The sequence below is a fragment of the Pagrus major genome, chromosome 13, assembly GCF_040436345.1.
Source record: "Pagrus major chromosome 13, Pma_NU_1.0".
NCBI classification, from domain to species: domain Eukaryota; kingdom Metazoa; phylum Chordata; class Actinopteri; order Spariformes; family Sparidae; genus Pagrus; species Pagrus major.
The window spans coordinates 11,962,919-11,986,299 of NC_133227.1; the positions used below are offsets into that span (position 1 = coordinate 11,962,919).

At 39.4% G+C, this 23,381-nt stretch overlaps 1 protein-coding gene across 1 annotated transcript; it reads left to right on the forward strand.

Annotated features, from left to right (window-relative positions):
• Positions 1 to 4,172: 4,172 nt before the first annotated feature.
• Positions 4,173 to 22,638, forward strand: c13h21orf91 (chromosome 13 C21orf91 homolog). The gene is made up of 5 exons (XM_073480097.1): positions 4,173 to 4,276; positions 7,282 to 7,415; positions 16,950 to 17,456; positions 18,765 to 18,827; positions 19,861 to 22,638. Exons 2-5 carry the CDS (start codon positions 7,289 to 7,291, stop codon positions 20,031 to 20,033), a joined length of 870 nt encoding a protein of 289 aa, XP_073336198.1. The 5' UTR covers positions 4,173 to 4,276; positions 7,282 to 7,288; the 3' UTR covers positions 20,034 to 22,638.
• Positions 22,639 to 23,381: the final 743 nt, after the last annotated feature.

Below are 23,381 nucleotides of genomic sequence, written 5' to 3' on the forward strand. Positions count from 1 at the left end.
GGGCTGTTTTTCTCCGCACTCTTTTTTTTTTTTCCTCTCCCCTTATTTTAACCTCACAGAACTCGTTGGACAAGATCTGAGAGTGTGCGTCTTAAGACGAGCGGCAAGCTGCAACATGTGAACGTAGAGTCAGGAGGAAAACATGGATGTGGGTGCACTCAGCATGATGAATTATACGATTCATGGCTAACTGAGCAAAGGGTGAATACACCCTTGAAATGTCACATAATTCAATGATAGACGAGGGGCAAAAGTTCATCAAGGTCGTCAAGTAGGGGAAAGCATTTTAAATATTATTAATGTTGTGTAGACATGACAGAAATCTCACCAGCTGAGTTTACTTTTCCCACGACCTTTTACTTGTATTCATTCTAACAACCACTCAGTTGTCAACTTTTCCCTTTTACTTACATGTTTGTCTACTCAAAGTACATTATTTTTGAAAGGTGGTTCCCAGGAAAGGTTGAGTCTGATACATAAACACTGAATGTGGTATGGTTAAAGTCCACACTGAGAGGAGGGGGAGCATCTGTGAAGCAGAAAACGTGCCCATATCACTGCACAGTAAGCAGTGTGCTGCCACTGTGTCAACATGTGTGCTCCCTGTGTGTTAATCAGCAGCTGGGGGACGTGTCAGGATCTGTCCCGGTGACATCAGTCTTGGCAACCTTGATTGCAGATTTGCAATAAATTGGTGTGTTCATCATTTCAAATGAAGCCTGATATGTAACAGCACTAGTATGTTATATGATTTTGTCTGCCTATTTGGATGGCAGTTGGCCTATTGTATTAGCTGTAGCTTCTTGGATTTGTTTGTGTTTTTGGTAGTAGGACTTCTGAACACAGTTTAAGTGCTCAGATGTTCAGTTAGGATATCCTTAGTGTATTTATTTGGTTAAGAACAGTTCAATTCTGGCAGACTGCACACACAAGACCTTTGTGAAATTGTATGATTTAGAGCAGGGATGGCCAAACTTTTTTACCCTTGGAGGGCCAAAGATAAAATGTAATAGTGGAGCACGGGCTGAAAGCGATCACCTATTGTATTGTATTGTTGATATGCAAGATTGTGCTAGACAGGAACACTGAGGCAAGTGGAAAAAACATTCTGGCGAGTCTGATCTGAATTGTTTTCTCTCCTGTGTTTATGACTTCAGAACAGGTGAAGAATTGCCAGTAAATTCTTACTTAAGTGCTTTCATTTTTATTTAATTTCCCTCTCAGGACTTCCTTATCTCAAGTTCCCTTAGCTGACTAACTTCATGGACAAAGTGTCACTCTGCCAGCCAAGCTCCGACTCATTATAGTAAGGGATTGTACATATTTAAAGAGCATTTTCCCTCACAAAAAATTAAACAGGACAAACAGCGATTCATAGGATAATATTTTTGGAATATTATGATTTTTTTTGCTCGAGACAACCGGCGGGCCAAATTAAACCTTTTGACAGCCCAACTTTCGCTCTCGGGCACCACTTTGGGCAGCCCCTGATTTGGATACACTTGGCTGCACAGATGACAAAGTTACCAGATGGGCCAGAGGGTCACACAAACTTTTGGCCTAAACAGATACAGTACAATGTGAAAATATAGCTTCAATATTACTACATGCAGTAGGTGTATAGCTGTAGATATGGTGTGCATGTGCAACATTTATGGTGTGATGGTGTTAACCTGTGGGAGACAGCTGTGCCACTATTTATCTTCATAAAACGTTGTACTGTATTATTGGTAAAATGACAAAGTGGAGGCAGTGCAGATACTGAGATAGAGCTGTTTCATTACTTTTTGGGGAGGCGTTTTTCTTTTCTTTTTTTCTTTAAATAACCAGCTTCAGCTTCATTGTAATGGGTCTTTATTGTCATGCATCTTAAACACAAGGTAGAGGTAAGGTTTTGGTGGCAGTTGCATTACTGCTCTTTGGCCAGGAGATGGTGCAAACTCTTTGCAAGAGCTGACTAAAAGCTTGCATAGAAGATCCCTACTGAGTCACACTGCAGCATAGAGCATTATGATGACTTTCTTCCGTGTACTTTTACTAAAATAAGCAATTTTCCTATTTCAAATGATAATGTGCAATCTTTTAATTTTTGTGAATTAACAACAAAAGTCTCATGGGGGGTTATCATAGTACACTATGATAAGTACATAGTACACTATGATAACCCCCCATGAGACTTTTGTTGTTAATTCACAAAAACTAATTAAATGATTATTTAATGACTTCAAATTATTAAGACAAGTCACTGCTCTTGTACCAGGGGAAAAGTGTAGTGTGTTGTTGGAAATAATGCTGGCAGTTTAGCAAACATTAAGATGCACAGTGGCCTTATTTGACTTTACCATCTGCTAGATAGTCCTGAAATACAACAGCATGAGACACACACAGGATAAACTGAATAAACAGACTGCACACTGACGTGACACATGCATAATGCTGAAGACTACAGTAGACTGACATTACAGAGGCGATGGCTTTACAGTTTCAATGACATTTCCCCAAGGCCGTGCAGAACTGGCACAGAGGCTGAAACACATTCATGTCCTTTCAGTAGAATTCTTTCCTTTCAAATGATATTTTATGGCATTATTTGACTTCTTGGAAAGAGGTACTTTTGCTGTTGATGCAAAAAGCTGAAAATGACATCGGAAAAATAAAGAATCAGAGTCTTGTTTTGAATGTGGTGCCATGTGGGCCTCTGACAAGGTCACATATGCTGCACTCATGTGGCTATGAATCTAAATCTTACTGACAGTCTGTTGGTCCTTTTAGCATAATATCAGAATTTATATGGCAGTAGTAGACCAAGCACCATCACTAATTTCCATGAAATGCACTGGGCTATTATACAGCCGGACATATATTCAATTCAATTCAAAACATTATTGCAGACTCACGGTCCAGATAAAAGACAAGACATTCCATAAAATAAATTACGTACAAAATCACAATCAAAGATCATAGTTTAAAAATGGTATACATTAGTGTCTTACAAAGAGACAGCTGTTCCATTGTCTCCACAACTGAGACGGATAGCGTGTAGTGCTTAACCTCATGTTTGATAAAACAGCTTGGAAAGTACTGACTCCTGCAGCAAGGAACATTTAACTTGTACTATTCTATTTAGGTCTCTTAGGTCATATTCTCAAGACATCATATATTCTCTATATTCTTTTCTGTAGTTTGACCACAAGTGTGCAGTGTGCTCTGAACAGAGACATCTTCACTTCATCTGTACACGTACTAAACTTGCATGAAAGCTTTGCTTGTGCATATATCTTGCGGTATTGCATCATCTGTCATGTCCAGAATTTAACCTTATCAGCGACCTCAAGATTATAATCAGACACCACAAGTGGTTATATTGCTGTTCCAGTTCTAGCTGTTACCGAGTGTAATAAATAAAGTAATGCAGAGTCACAAACCACAGCCTTTGTGACAATGGTAAATATACGTTTTATGTGTGTTTCTTTTTCTTTTTGTTTGTTTTGTAAATATATTTGTTTAATTTATTTAGGGGAGATGTGGGTAGGGATGGGGTGCCATCATCTGTTAACAGATAGGCTGCCACCCCCTATGTAACTTGAAATGTACTTTGAACATATAGTTTGGCAGACCACTTTAAATGATTTCTGTTAATCTGTTAGTAATTCAAAATTTACTCCTGAAAGTTATTAATGGCTGTTCCTTTCGATTATACGCGGGAATTCCCCACGTGTGATTTCATGTGAAGGAGAAGGGGAACAGAAAACATGCTGACGTTGGAAAAGTCGTCTGAAATAAACGCCTGCAGCCTCATATAATGTAACCAACAGAGGGAAAATACATTATTTATTAGCACTTTTGTATCTGTTACTTTAGTTTTACCCCAAATCCCAAGTTCCTCCATTCTGTTATGGAAATGTTTTGATGACGCAATGAAGGCTTACCTGGGTTTAACCGTAGGGGTGTTGTCACTGCTACTGCTGTCTGAAGCGGCTCGTGTAATTAAATTGGCGTATTTTCATGGAAGAAGTACACGTATTTCGTGTGTAAATAATTAACATCTGTCGTTTGTGTTTTACTCGGGGCAGTGTAGTCAAAAATGAAACTATTTATTAATGTTGTCACCCCTCAAATAAACTAGTGGTTCATCCCGCTGAGAGGGGAGCGAGGTTCCTGTATCTTCTGTGGATTTGCCGTGACGCGCTGATGTTTGTGTGCTCGCTGGGGCGAAGGAGAACCGAGGTGCCCGCACAAAAGGGATAGCTGTCCGAGGACGCTCTTTCAGACAAAGGTGAGTTTCACAAAAGTGGTGTCCTATGATACTGGCGTCACCTCAATTTTGTCGTATACCTCGCTGTTTAACAAAGCCAAATAACGGTCACGAATCAGCCAGACCAGAGTACTCGGAGGATGCTAGCTTAACTTCTTGTTAGCAAGCATTTGTTTAACGGTATGTATAAAGACGCCGAACTAACACTCCACAGGTATAAAGGCATTACATCTGTTGAAAGGAGAAAATACGCAATGCTAAAGGTTAATTAGATGTGTGAATCCAACGGAGTAAAAAGTTCAATAGGAATCCGAGCCTCGTTGTTGCTATCACTGGCTATTCTTCTGAAACACTGTTGAGTGTCCTCTAATATAGCTGAGTCTGGGCAGTGTTATCATGTCTTTACTCGAATGTCCTAGATTTGGTGCATTGACAGCTCATGGATGCGGATAATGTAACCTTCAGTCCAGTTCAAGAACTCTTTCGGGTGTTGACGTTTCTCTGTTTCTTTCACTTCAAAGAGTTTCATATTCTCAAAAACAACAGGGAGGCTGAGCTTTCAGTATGACTCAGTGCTGTTATAACTCCTTAATGACCTGTAGCATCCTCAGCGTGATACCTTTGTGGCATGCCACAAGAGAGGGTGTCAGTGTGTGCCACTTCAGTAATGTTTTTCTCTAAATGAATTTGTCTGTTTTTTTTCTTTTGTTTTTAATTTTGTGGCAGAACTCTGTCATCTCAGTTGTTGGGAATTAATTTCCCCAAAGATGTCTGCAACTTGAATGCCTTTTCTGAATGTGATTTAGAGCTGCAATGATAAATTGATGAGTTGACTGCTGACTTAATCGCCACCTGTTTTGGTAATTAGTTGGATTGAGTAATTTTCCAAGAAAAAAAAGGGAAAATTCTCTAATTTCAGCTTCTTAAACGTGAATATTTTCTGATATCTTTACTCCTCTATGAATGTGTTGGGCTTTGGGATACACTGATCGACAATGTTCACCATTTTCTGACATTTTATAGACTTAAGAACTAATTAATAATCAATGGATTAATCGACAATGAAAATTATTGTTAGTTGCAGCCCTAATGTAATAAAGTAGGAAAACTAGAATTTCCAGGAGACAAATTAGACTTGTTACCTCCGCCAAGAAGGGTATGTTTTTGCCTGTGTCCCTTTCTTGGTTGGTTGGTTTGTCAGCAGGATTACACAAATTCTACTGTACAGATTTCCATAAAACTTCACTGGAGGATGAGTCTTAGCCCAGAATAGACCCCATTAACTTTTGATGCAGATCCGGATAAAAGGACAGGCAGGAATTCTGTCTCTCTTTCTTCATTAAAAGTTTCCATGAGACCGAAGGAGGAGTGTTATCTACTTCTACATATTTATGTATTTTCTGTAAAAACTATAGCTAAACAATAGCGTCAGTACAGAATGTGAGTTACGCCTCCCGCCATGCAGCTACATATCAAAGTAGTCGACTGTCTGACCGGAACAGAAAACATTGTAAATGTGTGTTTTTGTGCAGTCATCAGTGAAACACTCTTTCTTACATCAAATCTTAGTTTTGTTTCTGCTCGCTTACTGCTTTAAGTTTGATTGACAGGTGGATGGCATGATATTATTGGTTTAAACTGGTACGTAAGCACAGGTGACCTTTTGTTTTCAAGGACAAAGTCAGGACTGAATTGGATTTTGATATTAAAATACAAAGAAATGTATTTCTTTTGTAAATCTTTTGGCATGTATTGTTACATACAGTAGTTGCACAACATGACTGTGGATGTGATCTAAAATGGTGAAAAGGGCATTTTTGATTTCAGCTTGACTTTTTCATTGTTTCTCTTTTTTTTTTTAATCAACCAATTACTCTCTACAACACAATAAAGATCATGATTCCATCTGCATTGTTTTGTTGTCCTAGTGGTTGGCTGTTACACATTTGGTGATCTTAAGTTATGGTTAAGCAGTTATGAGTGGTTTAAATTTAGAATGATACAGGGATATCGAGTTTTGATATTGGATTAGGCTGTTGGGCCTTGGCGGAGGTATGCACTCTACTAAGTGCCGTTCTAGGTTCCCAAATACAAATAAGCAATTCTAGATACAATAAATAGTGCACAGCTTAATATTCTGATCAGTGGTTGCCCAAATGAAAGCACGATATGGTCTCTTGTGATATGATATTGCCTCACTATTGACACCAATATTACTAAAGATCATGTGGGGAAAGCCATACCACAGCAGATGATTATCTTTCCTTTAGTCTCTAAAATGGTTCTGCTTTCTGTCACTTCAGGCTTTTTGCAGTTTATTGATGTTAGCTGCACAGCTGAACAAATGGGTTTCCCCACAGCCAGTTCTGATATATGTCAGTCTAAATATTTCTACTTGGAATGACTTCCACTACAAATAAGTAATTAAAAGCAATACTTGGACATTGGATCATTTACATACTGTAAACCCAGAATAGAGATGCACACAGCCGTAATGAGTCTTTTCAGTCCGCTGAGTGTTTTGAGGCTAATCCCTCCTTTAAGTACATGACACCTTACATAAACCTAAGTCATCATACTTAAATATTGTGTGTGATGTGTGTGAGTCCAGTCTTGCCACATATGCTCTTGTCCCATAGAGATAATAGTTGTTTTAAGATATAACTACAAATGCTTGGGTTGTTGTTTCTGTGCAAGGCTGATATCAGATTGTGTTTAACACCATGGGTCCTAATAGCATGTTGACACAGTGATTAGACAGAGACTGTCCTGTTCAGTCTGTTGTGTAAGCAAGTAATTTATCGATAACATCACTGACTAAAAACATGTTAACATTGCCTCTTGTACAGTATTCTGTACCAAAAATAGTATGAACCAAAAAATATTCCCCCACTGGAACTACCAAAACTGCATTTTTAATAAGTTTATTTGAAAGTGTGACCTAATTAGCAAAATAGAGCTTGGTGGTTGGTTGTACAAGCTCCTGGTATTTAACCATGTGTTCTCTTTCACTGTTTTTTCCCCAGAAGCACCATGGATGAAGAGGAGCAGTTTGTGAACATTGATCTGAATGATGACAATATCTGTAGTGTCTGCAAGCTTGAGACAGAAACAGGCACCTTATCTTTCTGCCATGTCTGCTTTGAACTCAGCATTGAAGGTAAGAGACAGGAGACGGGGCAGGTATTACTTGTTTGCTCTCCAGAATGAAAAGCAAACGAGGGGAAAGTGAAGCTCTTCACATACAGCTAATATATTTGCGCTTGCTAGTGTTTCCTGCAGGTTGCAGTATGCAATGCAGGTCATTAATGTTTTTTTCACCTCAGCATGACCTCTTCAGTCTTTTTAACTCCTGAACATACACACACATACACACACACACACACACTCACTACTGTCTGTCTGATGGAACTCAAAATTAGAATTCAACTTCATCTCCAGCAGTTTCACTGGCTAACCTCATAAAGCAGCAGTCGTTTGTGGATAGATCAGCACTGGTTTTAGCTGCCACCAGACTCCTGCATTCAGATTCGAAATCACTTTGCAGAAAAAAACAGATTTACTTTTTGATCATCACTTCCCATCATAGTGAAGATGCTTTTTCAAATTTGCGACATCTTTTATGATTGCCTACCAAAAATTCTTCTTTTATCCTCTCCAGGAAAAACTTAGAAGATAGACGTGCAGGATAATGGGGCTGTGAGACCAAAGCCCCCATTAAAGCAGGCCACTGTGATTCCCCTGTTTGATGTGCCACTCTAACTCAAGAGCATGTGTTTGAAGCTTTTTCATCTCTTAATTAATGAGTGGCCTATTTGAAGAAGAATGGTAAATCAGAAAGGATTAGATATGCCTTTCATTTGGCACTCGTCTCATGGATGATCCACAAAGGCTCTTCTCTGCAATGGAGAAGTGTGTGTGTTGATGTCTGTGCAGTAGAATTGTGTACGTCTTGTAAAACACTGTCATATAGCTGACTAAGAACTCCCAGAATGGTAGATCATTCTGTTGACAGCGGAAGATGCATATGCATATGCTATGCATAAAAGATTTATAGGTCTATTCTGTTATGGTGCAAGGGAACTGAGTGTGTGGGGGGGTGTTGATTTATCTTCCTGTTCTTTGTCTGCTGTAAAAGAGTCTTCAAGCACAGTCTCAGAAAAGCATTATTAAAATAATACAAACGTTAAAGTTGTGTTAGTAAGTGTTTGCAAGCTCATTAATCCTCATTCAGCAGAAAATAATCTTAATATGGTAGAGAAATGCAGCCTAGGTTTGCTGGAGTGTACATAGAGTAATGTCAGAAACCTAAATATAACATAAGACTTTCTGTTTATTAAAATGAACAGCCTTAGTAAATGTTTAATCTGTACGACATGTTGCATGAAGTGCTGCTTAGTTTGACTTATTTACACATTGCTCCCCCAGCTGCTGGTGATGTGCATGCTGATGCATGTTTTAAACAAAATACAGTTCTCAGGGTCACCTTTATCTTTGAATGTGGGTATTTATCTGTTGACATTCCACAAAGGCACGGGTGGCTTGTCTGGCTCAGTTGGGGCGTCCTTGCCTGCTCCATTTAATGTTTCATCCAGGATGCTATATTCTTGTAGGAAAAAGTCAGCAGATGGGGCATCCCAAGTGCGTCCCCAAAGCGTTTCATTGTTTTGACAAAACTGAGGCACCCTAAGTAATGCTTCTCAAACTGCATCAGTACCGTTGTGTGTTTCTGGGGGTACAGGTTCTGATGGAGCCTGTGTGTGGCAATGAAGTGGTTGTTATGTAACTGTTGGGTCTGAGGGGAGAAGAGGGGGTTTGCAGACAAGCACGTGTGTCTGATGCAGCTGAGCGTTTCATTGTTGAGAGGCGAGCTTGCCAGACTGCATGTGGAGGCATGGCTGATTAGAAACTAAGGCCCAGCCGTGTGCCTGCTGACTGCTCATGTAGACTTAATTGCCACAGAACTCATTCATCCTGTGCCATCCCTCATTAAAGAAGAAGAAGAAGAGAACAATATTTCAATCACCACACATGCGGACAAAGTGTACCAAAAATATGAAGGGTAAAGAAAAGTCTTCATCTCCCTTTACACACACAAACACCCTCCCAGTGCCTTTTTGTCCTAAACCATATCATGCTATCTCAAGGGTGATTTGCTGCTGCTGAATATTCATAGCCTCTTTGCTCTGTGCTGGTTTTGAATATTTATTAGAAGCAATAGAAGCAGAATTGCCTCTTGGTTTTTTGAAACCGGTAGAATATATTGCGATGTAAAAACCCCTGTTGTGACATACATAAAGACCCTCTTTATTGACTACTTTCAAAATGAACTGAGTTTGAACAAAAGTATCAAGTGATTTTATTAGAAATGTTTAGGAAAATGTTATCTCCCCAAAGAATATCTACAATGTCCTTTTTCTTCACTGATTGGTACACAAAAGGTAGCGTCTGCCAGAGGCCCCACACCAGACAGAATTGTAGCCTGTTGAAAAATACTTTTTGAAATTTGCTAATTGGTGAGAAACATTTGTTCCATATGTAAATGTGTAAATACATACCAAAAATCACAATTGTGTCATACATAAAGGCCCCATAAAGACTAATTAGCAACTACATTTATTAGAAATGTTTAGGATAATGTCATCTCCTAACCAAGGTTTCTGCACACAGCACCACCAGGTGCAGGAGTATACATGAAGGCCGTCTGTGGCAAAAACCTTGAGCACAGTTCGAAGCAGCATGAATGTTCCGGAAGTGCAGCCTCTGTTGTAGCTCCAAGTGGTCGTTTCCTGAGGAAACTGCTTTGGCCTGTGTGTGCTGGTTCCATCAGAGTGTACTGAATGGAAGTTGTCTATTTATATATTGCTCAACCTCAACCTAACTGGGCATTTCTTGCTTTCAGACCTTTCTTTTCTCTTTTCTTACTGCACCATCTGAGCAGTGTACTACACATGGTTACACAGCCTTGAGCGTCAACACAGTACAACAGAGAACACACGAGCTACTGCAGTCACTACACCAAAACACCAAGAGCCAGTTCAGCCTGTCTCCAGTTATTGTTTATCTTCTGTGTAAGTGATGATGATGTTTCAAGTGTAAGGAATTGGTGTGTTTCATAGTTTTTATAATCATGGCGTCTTCATGACTGCTCTGAGTTATTTGAAAACACAACCCAACAACTATAATGCCTGTATTACAAAAGATTATAAGGTAGTGGTTCTGTAAGGTAGCCAAGAGAGCCAGACCTCCCATTCAGACTTGCTTGCAGGTCCAGTAGTAGTGAAGAAATTGCATGGCTGAAAAAAGTTCTTTAATCAGAATTAAACAAAAGTTATTAATTATATATTCAATTAATTGTTGTATATGTCATTCAACTTAGAGTAGGTAGTCATTTTGCATTCAGTCATACTATACCTGATGTGCAAAAGTCAAATTAAAGGAACATATATCCAGCCAGTTGGGGGACGATAGATTAGAAATTTTCTAACTGGCCACCATCAGCCCAACCAGTGATTACCTAATAAAGGTGTGTGGGAGTTACCACTCCCCAAACAAGTGATGGGGAGACTGCTTCTTTTTACCTTCTTGGAGAAAGATTGTTGATTGTTGAGTCTCATTCCCATGTCGTCACATACTAATGCTGTAGGTTGGCAACCGACCCAAGCTGCCAATCCAGAGCGTTAGTATTGGATGATCTGGGCATGAGACTCAACAATCAACTTACATTTAATTTCTTCAAAATAGCCTGTTTTGTTTTATTAATCTAACTGGCACTGTTATGTTTTAGTGCTCTCCCTGTTTTCAGTATTTAAACCAACAAAAATGGTCCGATTTGGTATACATAACAGTTTAATGTATTCATCAGACTTTACTCTTAAGATCTGAAAGCTCAGTGCAGCATAATTCAAACCCAGCAGGGCTTTTCTTAATGAACTGGCTTTATTGAATGTGACAAGCTGTGCTGTATGAACACCTGAGAGATCTGACGCTAGTGAGTATGTGAGTTTGTAACCTCCAGCCTCCAGCCAGACAGTTTCCTTTAATGGTCTTCTGGTCTTCTCTTGCTCCTCAGACAAGATGTCTGCTGAGCTGCAAGCTCCAGCTAAAGCCCAGCAGCATTCCTTTATCTGCTTACATAATGCAGAGGGAATTTTTGTTGAGGCCTGGTTGTATCACCAGCTGGGTTTGGAGCAAAAAAACAGAAAATTCCTACAGTGTGAGACTGGAATGATGCAGTTAGTGCTGATTGTGGTTGCTGCTCTACAGGGGCTATTGTAGCATGCTCCTATAAACAGCTCATTCATTGTGGGTGAACTCTTCACCCTGGGGTGTAGAGAGGCCTAATTATGTTGCTGCCTGTGGTAGCTGTATGTTTGAACACAGTTAGAGTCCAGAGCTTTGCTGAAGCTACTGTATGGTCCACCTTTGCGAGGCATGTAATTTAATACTTTGTATATAATGGCTTGCGCTCTATGTGACTCTGTTGTTTTGAATAAATAGGCCCTATTTCAGAGTTTATCTTCCTCAGTAGCCTTGCAAATACAAATAAATTGTCTCATGGGGTTTGTTCTTTTTTTTTTCTACAACTCTGAAATAGTTGGCTCTTTCATATCAGGTGTATGGAGCTCGCATTGTCAAAAACACTGATTGTGATGCCAATCTCTGCAACTACTTTTATAAAGACAATTACATTCTACCATGTTGGAGTGATGTACATTGAGGATGGTAATGTGACAGCAGCCACAGCAAAGGTAGCCATGTATCTCTGTTACACTATCAATTTACCGTAGGGTTTCATTTTATCTACCCTGTAGGACGCACCAGGGAAGCACAGGGTAGAATGTTCAGGATAGGATGCACTAGTTAAATAGTACACAGCACAACATAAAATAGGGTAGATGGGCAAATGTTACATTACATTTACAGTGCTTATAGATTAGTATTGGTTGGTCATGAATTATAATTGTAATTACATTATTATAATTCTCTGGATAGAGTTTATTCCTTAATTGCTGAAATAATCTTTACCTCAGTAAATAAGCAAATTCTGTTTTTGGTTTAATGTGTGGATGACTGAAATCGCTTTAAATCAGTTTGACTTTTGATACTGTTTTTTGTGCTAATTTCAGTGTGAACAGAGCCTTGGCATAATATTAACTCCGATACAAGGTGTCCTTCATCGTTTGTTATCATGGCGTTTTTTACCTCATGAATGTTTGCTCACATCAGTGGTTTCATCACTTTGGAGAAATGGCTTAAAATACAGTCTTCAGTGCTCTACCTGGAAAAGAAAACGTGTCACTGACTCTACTGTGTGCGGTTGTACACAGCATCTCACGAAAGCTGCTGGTAGAGTTTTCATTACTTTTATTTAAGGTAAAGAGCACACATCAGCAAACATATATTTGAAACGCTATAAATCATTTTTGTTTCTGACAGTTTTTCAGAAGTAGGCTGGATGTTTTACTTACATTCATTCTAAGATGATTGACATTTTCATTTCCAGTAATAATTATCTCATGACCGGCTGTACCTGATTTATTATGATTGCACTCTGAGATCAGTCAGATGTCGTTAAGCTATGCTAAGTTTATATATAATGATTGACCTTTTTTTCTTTTTTACTAATCTGTGAATCACCTTTTCAACTCATTTGGTGGATCAAATGAGACACTGTAAAATGGTAGCATATGTAACAAATAGATAGCTCTGTAAGTACAGAATTTCTATTAAATACAGTATTTGTTGCCAGTATCTGCTTCTGAAATCACCATGTTGACAGAAATAAGTTGATATGTGTGCACAATGTTCAGTATTTGTAGGTTTCAGTAATCCCCAGGTGTCAGACTGAATTGTGTTTTAGTTTGGTAAGTGTGGTTTCATACAACAGTGTAACAGCAGTCTGTTGGTACTGTTGTGGAAGTTCTATGGCGGTAAACAGGTGGTGTGAGTTCACATGTCGTTGAGTTCACTGTTCATATCAGCTCTGTGTTGGTATCTAAGTCAGCCTGTGCAGCTGCTGACAACACATACTTCTAAACTGTGCCATGCAGCTCTGTTTGACACCTTACCACTGATGACCTCTGTCCCACTTCTCCCAGCACCAGCTCTCAACATTCATCTCCTATGAAGTTTGTCAAGGATCGAATGTCCTTTCTCAGCACACACACATACTGTACAGAGCAAAACCAAAAGTCTGGAGAAGGTCACTCCAGGCAAGACAAAAATATGTTACCTATTTCATTGCACATGAATTTTTAACAGAGTGGTGAGTGTGTTATGCTCTACAAACATGCATAAAGGCTACGTACATAGTTGTAAGGCTACATCCACTTTAATACTTTTTGGTTTTAAAACTCCTTTGCTATGTTTATGACAAGCGGCCACACTACTCCAGCATTTCCAAACCTCCTCTGAAGTATTGTTTATTGTTTGAATTAACCTGGGCCACTGGATTTGTGATTTGATCGAGGCTCTCTGGATCTCCTGATTCTGGTGCTGTATAATCATTTATATTTTCTCTCAGGAACAACTGATTAACAACTGAAAACTATGAACATCATCACATATTTATATTTTACATTTCTCCCTCAGACCTAAGCATGGGTGCTTCGTCTTTGTTAATTGTTTCACTGAATGACACACAAACTTAATGACTCCTTCTTCACTAAAGAGCAGGAAAAAACAAGCGCATTGGTTAATGTCTGTAGCAGTCACAGCTGAACAATGTGGATTCACCTCTAGTGAATAGTCTGTGTGTGTGCCTGTGCTTATGTGTGCAGCCATGAAAGACAGTAGTGCTAAGCTGCTTAGCTGGAGTGAGGTCTTTGGCTGGTGGTGCACTGGCCTGGTTGTGGGCCAATGGTTTTTCTGTTAGGCAAGTGGTAGTCAGTGTGTTTTTGTGGTAGTCCAAAGACTGCGACTGATCGGATTATAACATGGCTGTTTGACAGGCAGAAAGCTCCTGCAGCTATTAGTAAAGCGTCGAGAGATTCATTGGCCATTTAGTACACAAATATGCAGAAGCTAAGAATAGATCTCTGCTAAAACCTTCCTATGTACTGAGGCATATAAGATCTATTAATGCTGACTGTGCTGCATAAGGTATAGAATATTTGCTTTAATCCTGAAGGCATACAGCAAGCTTTCAAAAGGCATGCCAGGACATGACACGGTACTGGAATACTTCAACAAAACTGTCCTTACACCAAATTGTTGCTTAAAACATACTGCTGTGTTTTAAAAGATGGTCTTAAAAGTGAAACTCTTCAGTCAGCATATATTGTATCACGTCTGATCCTCAGACAACTTTATCAAGTGTGTAGACGTGAAGGCGCCCCTGTAGCTCACCTAGTAGTCTACATGCACACCAGATACTAAGGCTGAGTCACTCCCCGCTTTCCTGTCTCTTTAGTTGTCACCATCAAATAAAAGCAAGTAATGTCCCAGGGGAAGAAATGTGCTGCTTGTAGGAAGTACAGCTTGTAGCCACTGCCATTCCGTTAAAAACTTGTTGAAGTGAATTGCAGTTCCCTTCTGTTCTGTTTCTTACCAACTAAGTTTCTAACAGACAAGTTTCCTCTCCTGTTGTCAGTCTTGCTATTACTGTGAAATGGACATAAAGTTGTTTGCTCAGCACACGCATTAAGAGGCTTCTCTCTTTGACTTTATTTATATTTTGGCCAAAATAAATTCTAAAGTTAATTAAGCACAGTTTCTCCTCTGACTGTTGTTGTTGCTCTGTCAATTACTGTCAAAACTACATCTGTATCATCAGGGAAGCTTTGAGACCACAACAAAGACACTAATTTAGCATTAGAGTATGTCCTGTATGTTGTTTTAACCTGACAAGCCAGATGGTTTGCAACACAGAACCATTTGGTAGGTTGTCCTTGGAACCAGTTTCCAAGGACGACTTAACAAATGGTTCTCTAAAAAGGCAGACACATTCAAACAATACTTGGCAGATGACCGGACGAAACATCTGTTTGTCTACCACAGGCTAACCTCATCCTGTCAAGCAGTGGAGCCAGTTTCTTAGTCAAACTCTTACCGAAGCCAGTCAAGAGAAGAGCAAAAACATTTTCCATTAAGAAAAGCCTTCAGTGGTGTTCTTTGCTCGTCTTTCAATGAAATAAACTCTCCATTTCTGATATAACTGATGCTATAACAGCACTACACTCTTTATGAACCACTGTTGCTGTTTTCAATCGAAACAGTTCCTTCACTCACTACTCTTCATACCTAAACAACAACCTCATCTGCCTGTCCTCATAGGATGCAGGTTGTTTCGAACCACTGTGGTTTTACCACATCCCATTACTTGAAGTCTACCATGATGGATTTGCAAGATCTCATAATTACATGATCTTGTGAATCCAGCTGCCTCACAAGGTAAATATTGTTTAGGACCTGTCAGCTACAGGATGTCAGTTACTGACCCTATTGGAATTGGCTGTTACAACCCTTTGTTAAAGGAAACTGAAACCCCAAGTCTGTATGTGTGTGTGTGTGAGCCCACATGTGACATGCACGCTAAGTCATTGTGTGTGCTGTGATCATGTGTTAGTAATGACCTGTGGTTTCCTGTGCTCAACTGTCTACTGGTAAAGTACTGAGAGTGGCGTGCCAGGTACACCTAACCGAAAAAGCTCTTTAAATCTAGAAGGACAACAGTGACTAATCTCCTCACCTCAGGCTCCAACACGTACGCTTGTCTGCTGAGAAATTTAGGCCGTGAGAAGAAGGCCATCACACACACGCCTGTGCAGCACACGCTCACTCAAACCTCAGCTGTTATCTCTTGCACACACAGTTTTCACTCTCGTTACCTCTCACCTACAGCTTCAATTTGTTTATCAAGCTCTGGCCCATTTATCTCAGAGCTTATTTTAATTTTGCTCCACTTGCCACGTGTTAATTTCCTCTGTGCGTGCTTAAATGGATACAGTGTGACCTGTTTTGACTGGATCCAGGAAGCATTACTTTCCATCCTAATAGAGGTACTGCCAAGGATTGTAGTCTTAATTATAGAACGTCAGCCCAGAACGTCAGTTCCTGCTTCCCTTTAGATGATAAATGTGAATGTTTTGTTTTGTTCATCCTCTGTTGAAACTGGCACACATATGAATACTATTTTCACAGTATAAACAATAAGACAAAGTGACAACCTTTTTAAAAATTGTGTTTATGTCTTTCTTGCTGTTTGACAGACAGGTATTTTAAAAAATGGATGACGTAATGTAAATGAAACGCTGCTTCAAGTAGACAGAGACCACTTTGTGCACCTTACTCCCCTAAAAATGTTCCAAATATGCTTTATGTGTTGCATTGAGACTGGGTTAATCTATTATCCCTGCTATCTCAACGCTCTGCTAGCTAATCCACCGCACACTAAGCAGCTTTCACAGAGAGATTGTGATGGGTCAATCTGCCAGTTTTAGCTTGCTTTCATACTAGTTAACATTTATTTGCCTTGGCAAGTTCAATAGGTCAATATTGAATGTCTCACTACCTGCTTAGATCACTGCAATACTTCTTAACAACTGTTTCATATATGGTTTTATGGGTTAGGAAGCTGTATCTTGGAGTTCACTGCATGTTTGCAACAACTTTGACAGCGTTGTTTGTGTGACTGTAGGATTTAATTGTATTTGACCTCTTGACTCATTGTTTTATGTCTATGTGAACGCAGGTGTCTCCTCTGCTACATTGTTGCACTCAAAGTCCCTGCGCGGCCACAGAGACTGCTTTGAGAAATGCCACCTCATCGCCAACCAGAAGCTGTCACGTTCCAAGGTCTCCAGAAGTGCCTACGAGGGCATGAAGCTGGCCCTCAGCCAGAAACTGAACCGCATCATCCAGTATGCCCAGAACAAAGACTCTGTCTCCTCCAACGGTCCCAGCAGACGAGGGTCCAAGCTTCTTTGTTACAGCCAGCAGAGTGACTGCAAGCTGCTTCCCCAGTCAGATGCCCAGGTGCCCCGGTACACGCCCTGCTGGGACAGGGGCAAAGCAACCGGGCTGCCTGACTACGCCATGGGGATGCTGGAATGCCACACAGCGGAGGAGCTGGGGCTCCTGCAGGACTCACAATCTGATGTTTGGCCCGTTGACGGCAGGAAAGGTCTACACAGCCGGAATCAGTCGTCAGGAGGAGGACAGCCACAGCACAGACACCAGGGACACAGCAGAGATGAATGTGAGCTCATTTAAGTTGAATTCACTTCCTTACCTTCAACTTCAGTAACTTTTAGTAAGTTTTGTCAGAAGGTTGATGTTTTTGTTTTCTTCTTTTGATGGAAGAATAGTATAGACAGTTTGTCAGCTTCTTCTCTCCTCTGTCTTAACTTGTCCAGTGTGATCTCTTTGAGATCTCAAAATCCTCTGAGCACTAACTCGTTAAAAGGCAGCAGACAAAACAGTAACAGTCCTTCATCTTTGTCTTTGCTCTGATCTCTTCAGAGTTAATTTTCTTCTAACCTCAAGAAACAGTATCTCCTTGGCTTTCTCATGTCTCTTCACTACTTAAGCTGCTCATGACTACAGATTATGTGCTTTTAAATGAAAGCTGACAGGCATTTCACAGGTACGGTTTGCACTATGTGTGCATGTCCCTACATTAGCTCATCATCAGCCTAACAAAATTCACTGATCTGAAGCATGCAACCTGCAAAGGGATAGGACACTAATGCTGGTGTTACATGATACATAAATTTCTTTTGGTTTGTTAATAGCTGGTTAGTTGCAGTAATGGCTCTTTGTTCTGCCGTAAATGACTCAGAACTGTCTTGCATCATGTGAATGAAATAACGATGATGAATCATTCCTTCTGATGTTGCTCAGAAGATACATGTATTAATGTAATTATTTGTTAATGACTTAAAAATATTTTATAATGATCGATTTTATTTTTCTGACTTTGTCTACACACATTCACAGCAAAACTGTTTTCTTTTGCTTTGTAGTACGAGACAGAGAGGAGAAAAGCGAGGGAGGGTGGTGGGAGACAAAAGGTTAAAACTGTTTGAAATCACCCATACAGCGTTTTAATGCAGACAAATTGACAGTATAGTTCATCAACATGGTTTTCTGTCAAATATATTGACTATGTTGACCAACAGTCATTACGAAGCTGCTGAGCTGAAGATAAAATCATTGTTTCACAATCACAACATTGCCAAACAAAATGAACCAAAACACAGGTTAATGGTAGCAGCTATATTGACATTAAAATGAGTGATGACAGAGCGGATTAGAAGCAACAAAAGGTTTTCATATCCAAGAACAACCACAAAGCATCTGTCAGCACATCGAAATGAGCTGCTGTATTTGAGTTTGCTAAACAACAAAACAACTTTAAACTATGTGATAAATGTGTTTGCTGAAGAACAGATGCTCCGCTTCAAAGAAGTTTCCAGTGGACACGGAAACTGACTGAGCCGGAGTGCAGCGGGATGCTATGTACATTCAGCGTGACTAATGAAAACTATTTATTTTTTTCTTTTAGTGACTGAAATGAGTGTGGACGAGCTCCATCAGCTGAATACCCAGTTACTGATGCAGATTCAAAGTAAGTGTTCTTTACTGACATTCTGTTATGTTCAACAGTGAATCATCACTGTTTAAAAATGTTTGTCATCTTCATTCTGTAATCCTAATCTCTAATAAATCCCCGTATTAGATTGTTGGTACCCTCAGGAAAAAGCAGCATTAGTTTAAAAAAATGTGTTTTCCTTCCAGCATACACAGTCTGAGTCTCACAACATGACACATTTACTGCAGGGCTTCTCTAGTCAACACATCATCTCTGTCCATGTGACCAGCTGTGTTGAATTGGGCACTGTGTGGTGTTGCATACCCGGCCTGTCTGTTCACTACATTCTTCATCAGTTAGACCTATTGTTTTCTACACACAGTAACAGCTAAGATACACGCATCTCATCTCAGGCAAGTTCTGTTTGAACCTCGGTAAGGTCAAGTACCCACTAGAGTCGACCATGGGGCCATTACAGAACATCGTAGTAAGGGTTTCGATACACTCCTCTTTAATTGATATGCCCCCAATCATCATTAAACATTCTTGATATTTTTATCGTCAGTGAGGGATCAATGAGCCAAATTGTTACTCTGGCCAGTGTCAAGAGGGAAATTACATGAGCTAATGTGAGATTTCCTCTAAAGTGAAGACTAGTGGGTGCCTGCTCTTCACATTCTTATTCACTCTTCATAAGCAGGCAGTTCTACATATTTTGATTACTTTGCTCCGAACAGAAGGGGAGGTTATTGTTCATCCTAAATTATTTAGGAGGATCCCACAAGACCAACACTTTGCTGATCTACTTTGTTTTATTGGAAATGTTTCCAAATGATTGTTCCTCAGCTGCATAACACTGAAATCCTTGACTGAAGCTTGATATTTCTTTTCTTTGCTGTGGGAGTATGTTAACAAAAGCATTTTCTGTCACGTTGTCTTTGCTCTCTGCTCCTTTAGTAATCTGTGTTATTGATTTTCATTATTGTGTTTGTTTGTTTATGTATAAGTTGACCTTGTGTCTGAATGAAACCACTGATTCCCATCTCCTGCCTTTCTCTCCCTCTCACAGAGGTCTTTGAGGAGCTGACAGTGGCTGTGCAAGAAAAAGACTCATTGGCGTCAGAGCTGCATGTGCGTCACATCGCCATCGAGCAGCTCTTTAAGAACTGTGCCAAGCTGCCCTGGCTGCACATTAGCAGGGCCGGGGTCAAGGCCAGCAACAGCAGCGGCCCTGTGGAGTGAGGTGCTGCTGCTGGGAGGAAGCTGAGAAACACTTGAACGTGGTGGCTGCAGCGAAGCTGAAAAGGCCTTTATGTATACTGAGTGACTTTTACAACACTACGGTGACGCTGAGTGTTAGATGTGCATTAGAGCAGCATTAAGGGCTCGGTTGACATGGCCGCTGTACTTGTGGTTGCAGTGATGATGCAAGGATTAATGGTGGTTTGCAGTTTCAAACAAATTGCTGGTCTGGCATGTGACCTGAATTCCACCCAACTCATGTACCCAGGATGCATGTTAATACCTACCCGGTGAGACAGGGCTCAGAGTTTCCCGGCCCGGGTACACTATGACGACATGTCCTTGTTGGACATGATCCTTAAAGAATACCTTTTAAGATTTACCTTAATGCAGACTAAAAAAACTGTGTCTGTATAATTTTACATAAATGATTGCTGTTGGTTTTATTTTCATTTGTTTAGTTTGCTGTCAGACATTTAAGTTTTTATTGTTTTCATTTCCTGTAGATACATTTTCATTTCATTTCATTCAAATATGGGTTTAGCACTGCTTAATACTCTCCATATGTTATCTGATGGTTCTCTGTAGAGTGTCGTGAGTTACAGTATTTTATAAAATAGCTTGGGTGAGTACTTGATGCAGAAGAGTTGGACAATGTCCGCCATGTTCAGACCATCAGGCACTGCCAGCAGTAGTGTTTGATTGCTGTTCTAATGTAAAGCATTAACAAGGTTTAAGCCTGCAGCTGCACACTGGCAGTATAATGGCTTGAAACATGAATTTTAGAGTTGCCTTCAAACTGCCCTAATTAGATGTTATAGACTGGGAAAAGTGTGATCCAATGAAAAGTCTGCCATTTTGTAGATTAGATAGATTCAACAACAGTCTGCTACATCAGTAATTATATGCACTATCAGAGCTTTGATAAATGTATTTCAAACAACAGAAAAAAATGTGCCACCATAATTCTATCATATTTAAATATGATCAAGTCTAATCTGAAAAAGGGCATGGGCAAGTGCATGACAACACCCAAAAGTAGCCTAAAGCATCGATGCAATAAAGACAAACCAGAGAGTTAAGGTTAACAAGGCTATATATATCTGTGCAGGGTTTTGTTTGTGGGGATGATGTATATTTTGGGAGTGTCCATGAACTCATACTTGTTGGCAAGCAGCAAGTAGAAATATCAGTTATTAAATATCAGTTAATAAACCCTCTTAAAGTTAATATACTTGCTTAAAGTGATATTTTTTTGTTTTTAATCCAGCATTAGGGTTTATAGTGACTATTGATTATTGCTGGTGAGATTTACTTGATATTGAGTACAGAGCTGTTCGTTGCAGTCAAGCACAAATCGTACTTAAGGCTATACACTGAATATGGGAAGGTGCAACTAAAGAAAAAGAAATCCAGCTGCCAAACCAAAGTCTGTATTTGTTCTGTTTAACGTGAACTACAAGCATTTGACTTAGATTCCATTAACAGAGGAAGAATGCAATACCAAAATGATTTAAAACATATGTGGCTTAAAGATTTCTTCTGTTTGGTTCAGTGTGTGTAATAATGAACCAGAGATTTTTACTCCAAGTGTTGATGTGGAAATGATTTGTTCTCAAGTTACACAAGGCGTATGTCTTATAATGTTTTATTTATCGTTAAAAATTTTTCTTTCTCCTGTATTGATGTGTGAGAGCTAAGTTGATGTCACAGCAATACAAACAGGATAGTCTAGTCTTCTGTGCCTCTGGAGGTCCCTGATTTTTTGACAAAAGGACACAAAGAAGGATGTAGAGGATGGTATTGATAGTCAGTGTTTTACCCTGTAATTGAACTTAGTTTATTATTCAGGAACCCTATGCAAGAAAGAGACAAATAAATCAGAAGCCTTATAGAGTAGAAAATATCTTTAAGTTTATTGGTTATCCGAGTTTTCCTCAGAGGAGGTCACAGAGCTACTCAAGTATAATAAGCTGGGAAAAGTCAAGGTTATAATCAGACTGATGTTTAGAGAAACTCGGCATTGTCAGTGTATCTCTTTTGCGCTCTCTTTGTAAGAGATTAAATGTATTTGACCCTTTTTAGGGTTTAAAGTTAAAGGTTTTAGCTCCATTTTAACTTTTATCTTGGTTTTATTTGGATAACTGTGTTCAGTGTGCTTGAGTGTGTGTGACAGTATTCAGATTTGTGGTCCTTAATGCAAATTTTCAGTCATTCAATCTTCAGTTGTGTGTTTTTTTATTTGTGTTATAATAATGATTGCTGTGTATTTTTGTATACTGTGGAAACGTGGCTGGGCCTATGCCTCCGCTCAGCAAAAAATTCAGGCGGCTGCCTGGTTTTGGTTGTCTATCTCGGCAGTCTCATTATCATTTACTGGAGATGTAAGCATACCTGTTACACTTCCACCTCCTTCCTTTAGACTTGACTCTGTGTACATTTGTTTTCTAATGTGGAACAAAGCTGCATTTGTGTTGTGTGATGTTTTACATTCTATTTATTCTGTGTGTTCATGGACCTTACACGGGCTATGTGATTTGTGCTTAAGTGACCATTTGTATTATTTTGTAAAATATTTCAATAAAATCAAATTATTTTTACTACATATGATGGTATTTTCCTGATTTTCCTGGGACAGGAAAGCTTGGTGTCAGCGATGTGGGGGGATTTTTATTATTCCCATTGTTGAATAAGACTTCTTCCCCACATGGGTGCTGGAACAAAAATTCAAAACCAAAAAATTCAATAAGAGAAACCTAGGACCTCTTCAGAATCAACTGCAAAAACTTATGTTAAGAAATACCAGATGAAAAAACAGTCTTAATGTATGTGTTAGTCACCAGCTTGAATAATGACAGTCAGTTGATTTCTTGGATTTTTAGGAGAATTGAGACTTGTGGTGTGTGGTAGACGGAAGTTGGGTGCCCTCTTGTGGATAAAAGGTGGAACTACAAATGATCCTAGGGGGTGGAGTGTCAATTCCGGGAATCAGACTAATTCACACTGTTATATGGTAAACTTCACAAGGATCAAATAGCCTTTGACATACGATTTTGAGAAACTTACTTCAATATTACGAACATGACTTTAAAATTGGGTTAGCCATACAGTTTGTAATGTTCTCCAAGTTACTGTTCTAGTCATCTATATAATAAAGGTCTGACTCACTTTATTTATAAAGCTACGCCGTCACCCAACATAGAGTAATAAGACATTACTAGCCACAGTTTGTGTGGGTGCATATATATTTATCATTCTAGTTTAAGTATCGCTTATAAAAAAAAGTAACTTTGGCTTTGTTTTGTAAATGACTTGTGACTTTATTAATAAATAGATAGATAGATAGAT

Bases quoted from the DNA above. Each gene is read 5' to 3' on its own strand.
- c13h21orf91 (XM_073480097.1), top strand. From the start codon at position 7,289: ATGGATGAAGAGGAGCAGTTTGTGAACATTGATCTGAATGATGACAAT. The intron at 7,416-16,949 runs GTAAGAGACAGG...ATGTGAACGCAG, and splicing joins CTTTGAACTCAGCATTGAAG to GTGTCTCCTCTGCTACATTG. The intron at 18,828-19,860 runs GTAAGTGTTCTT...TCCCTCTCACAG, and splicing joins GTTACTGATGCAGATTCAAA to AGGTCTTTGAGGAGCTGACA.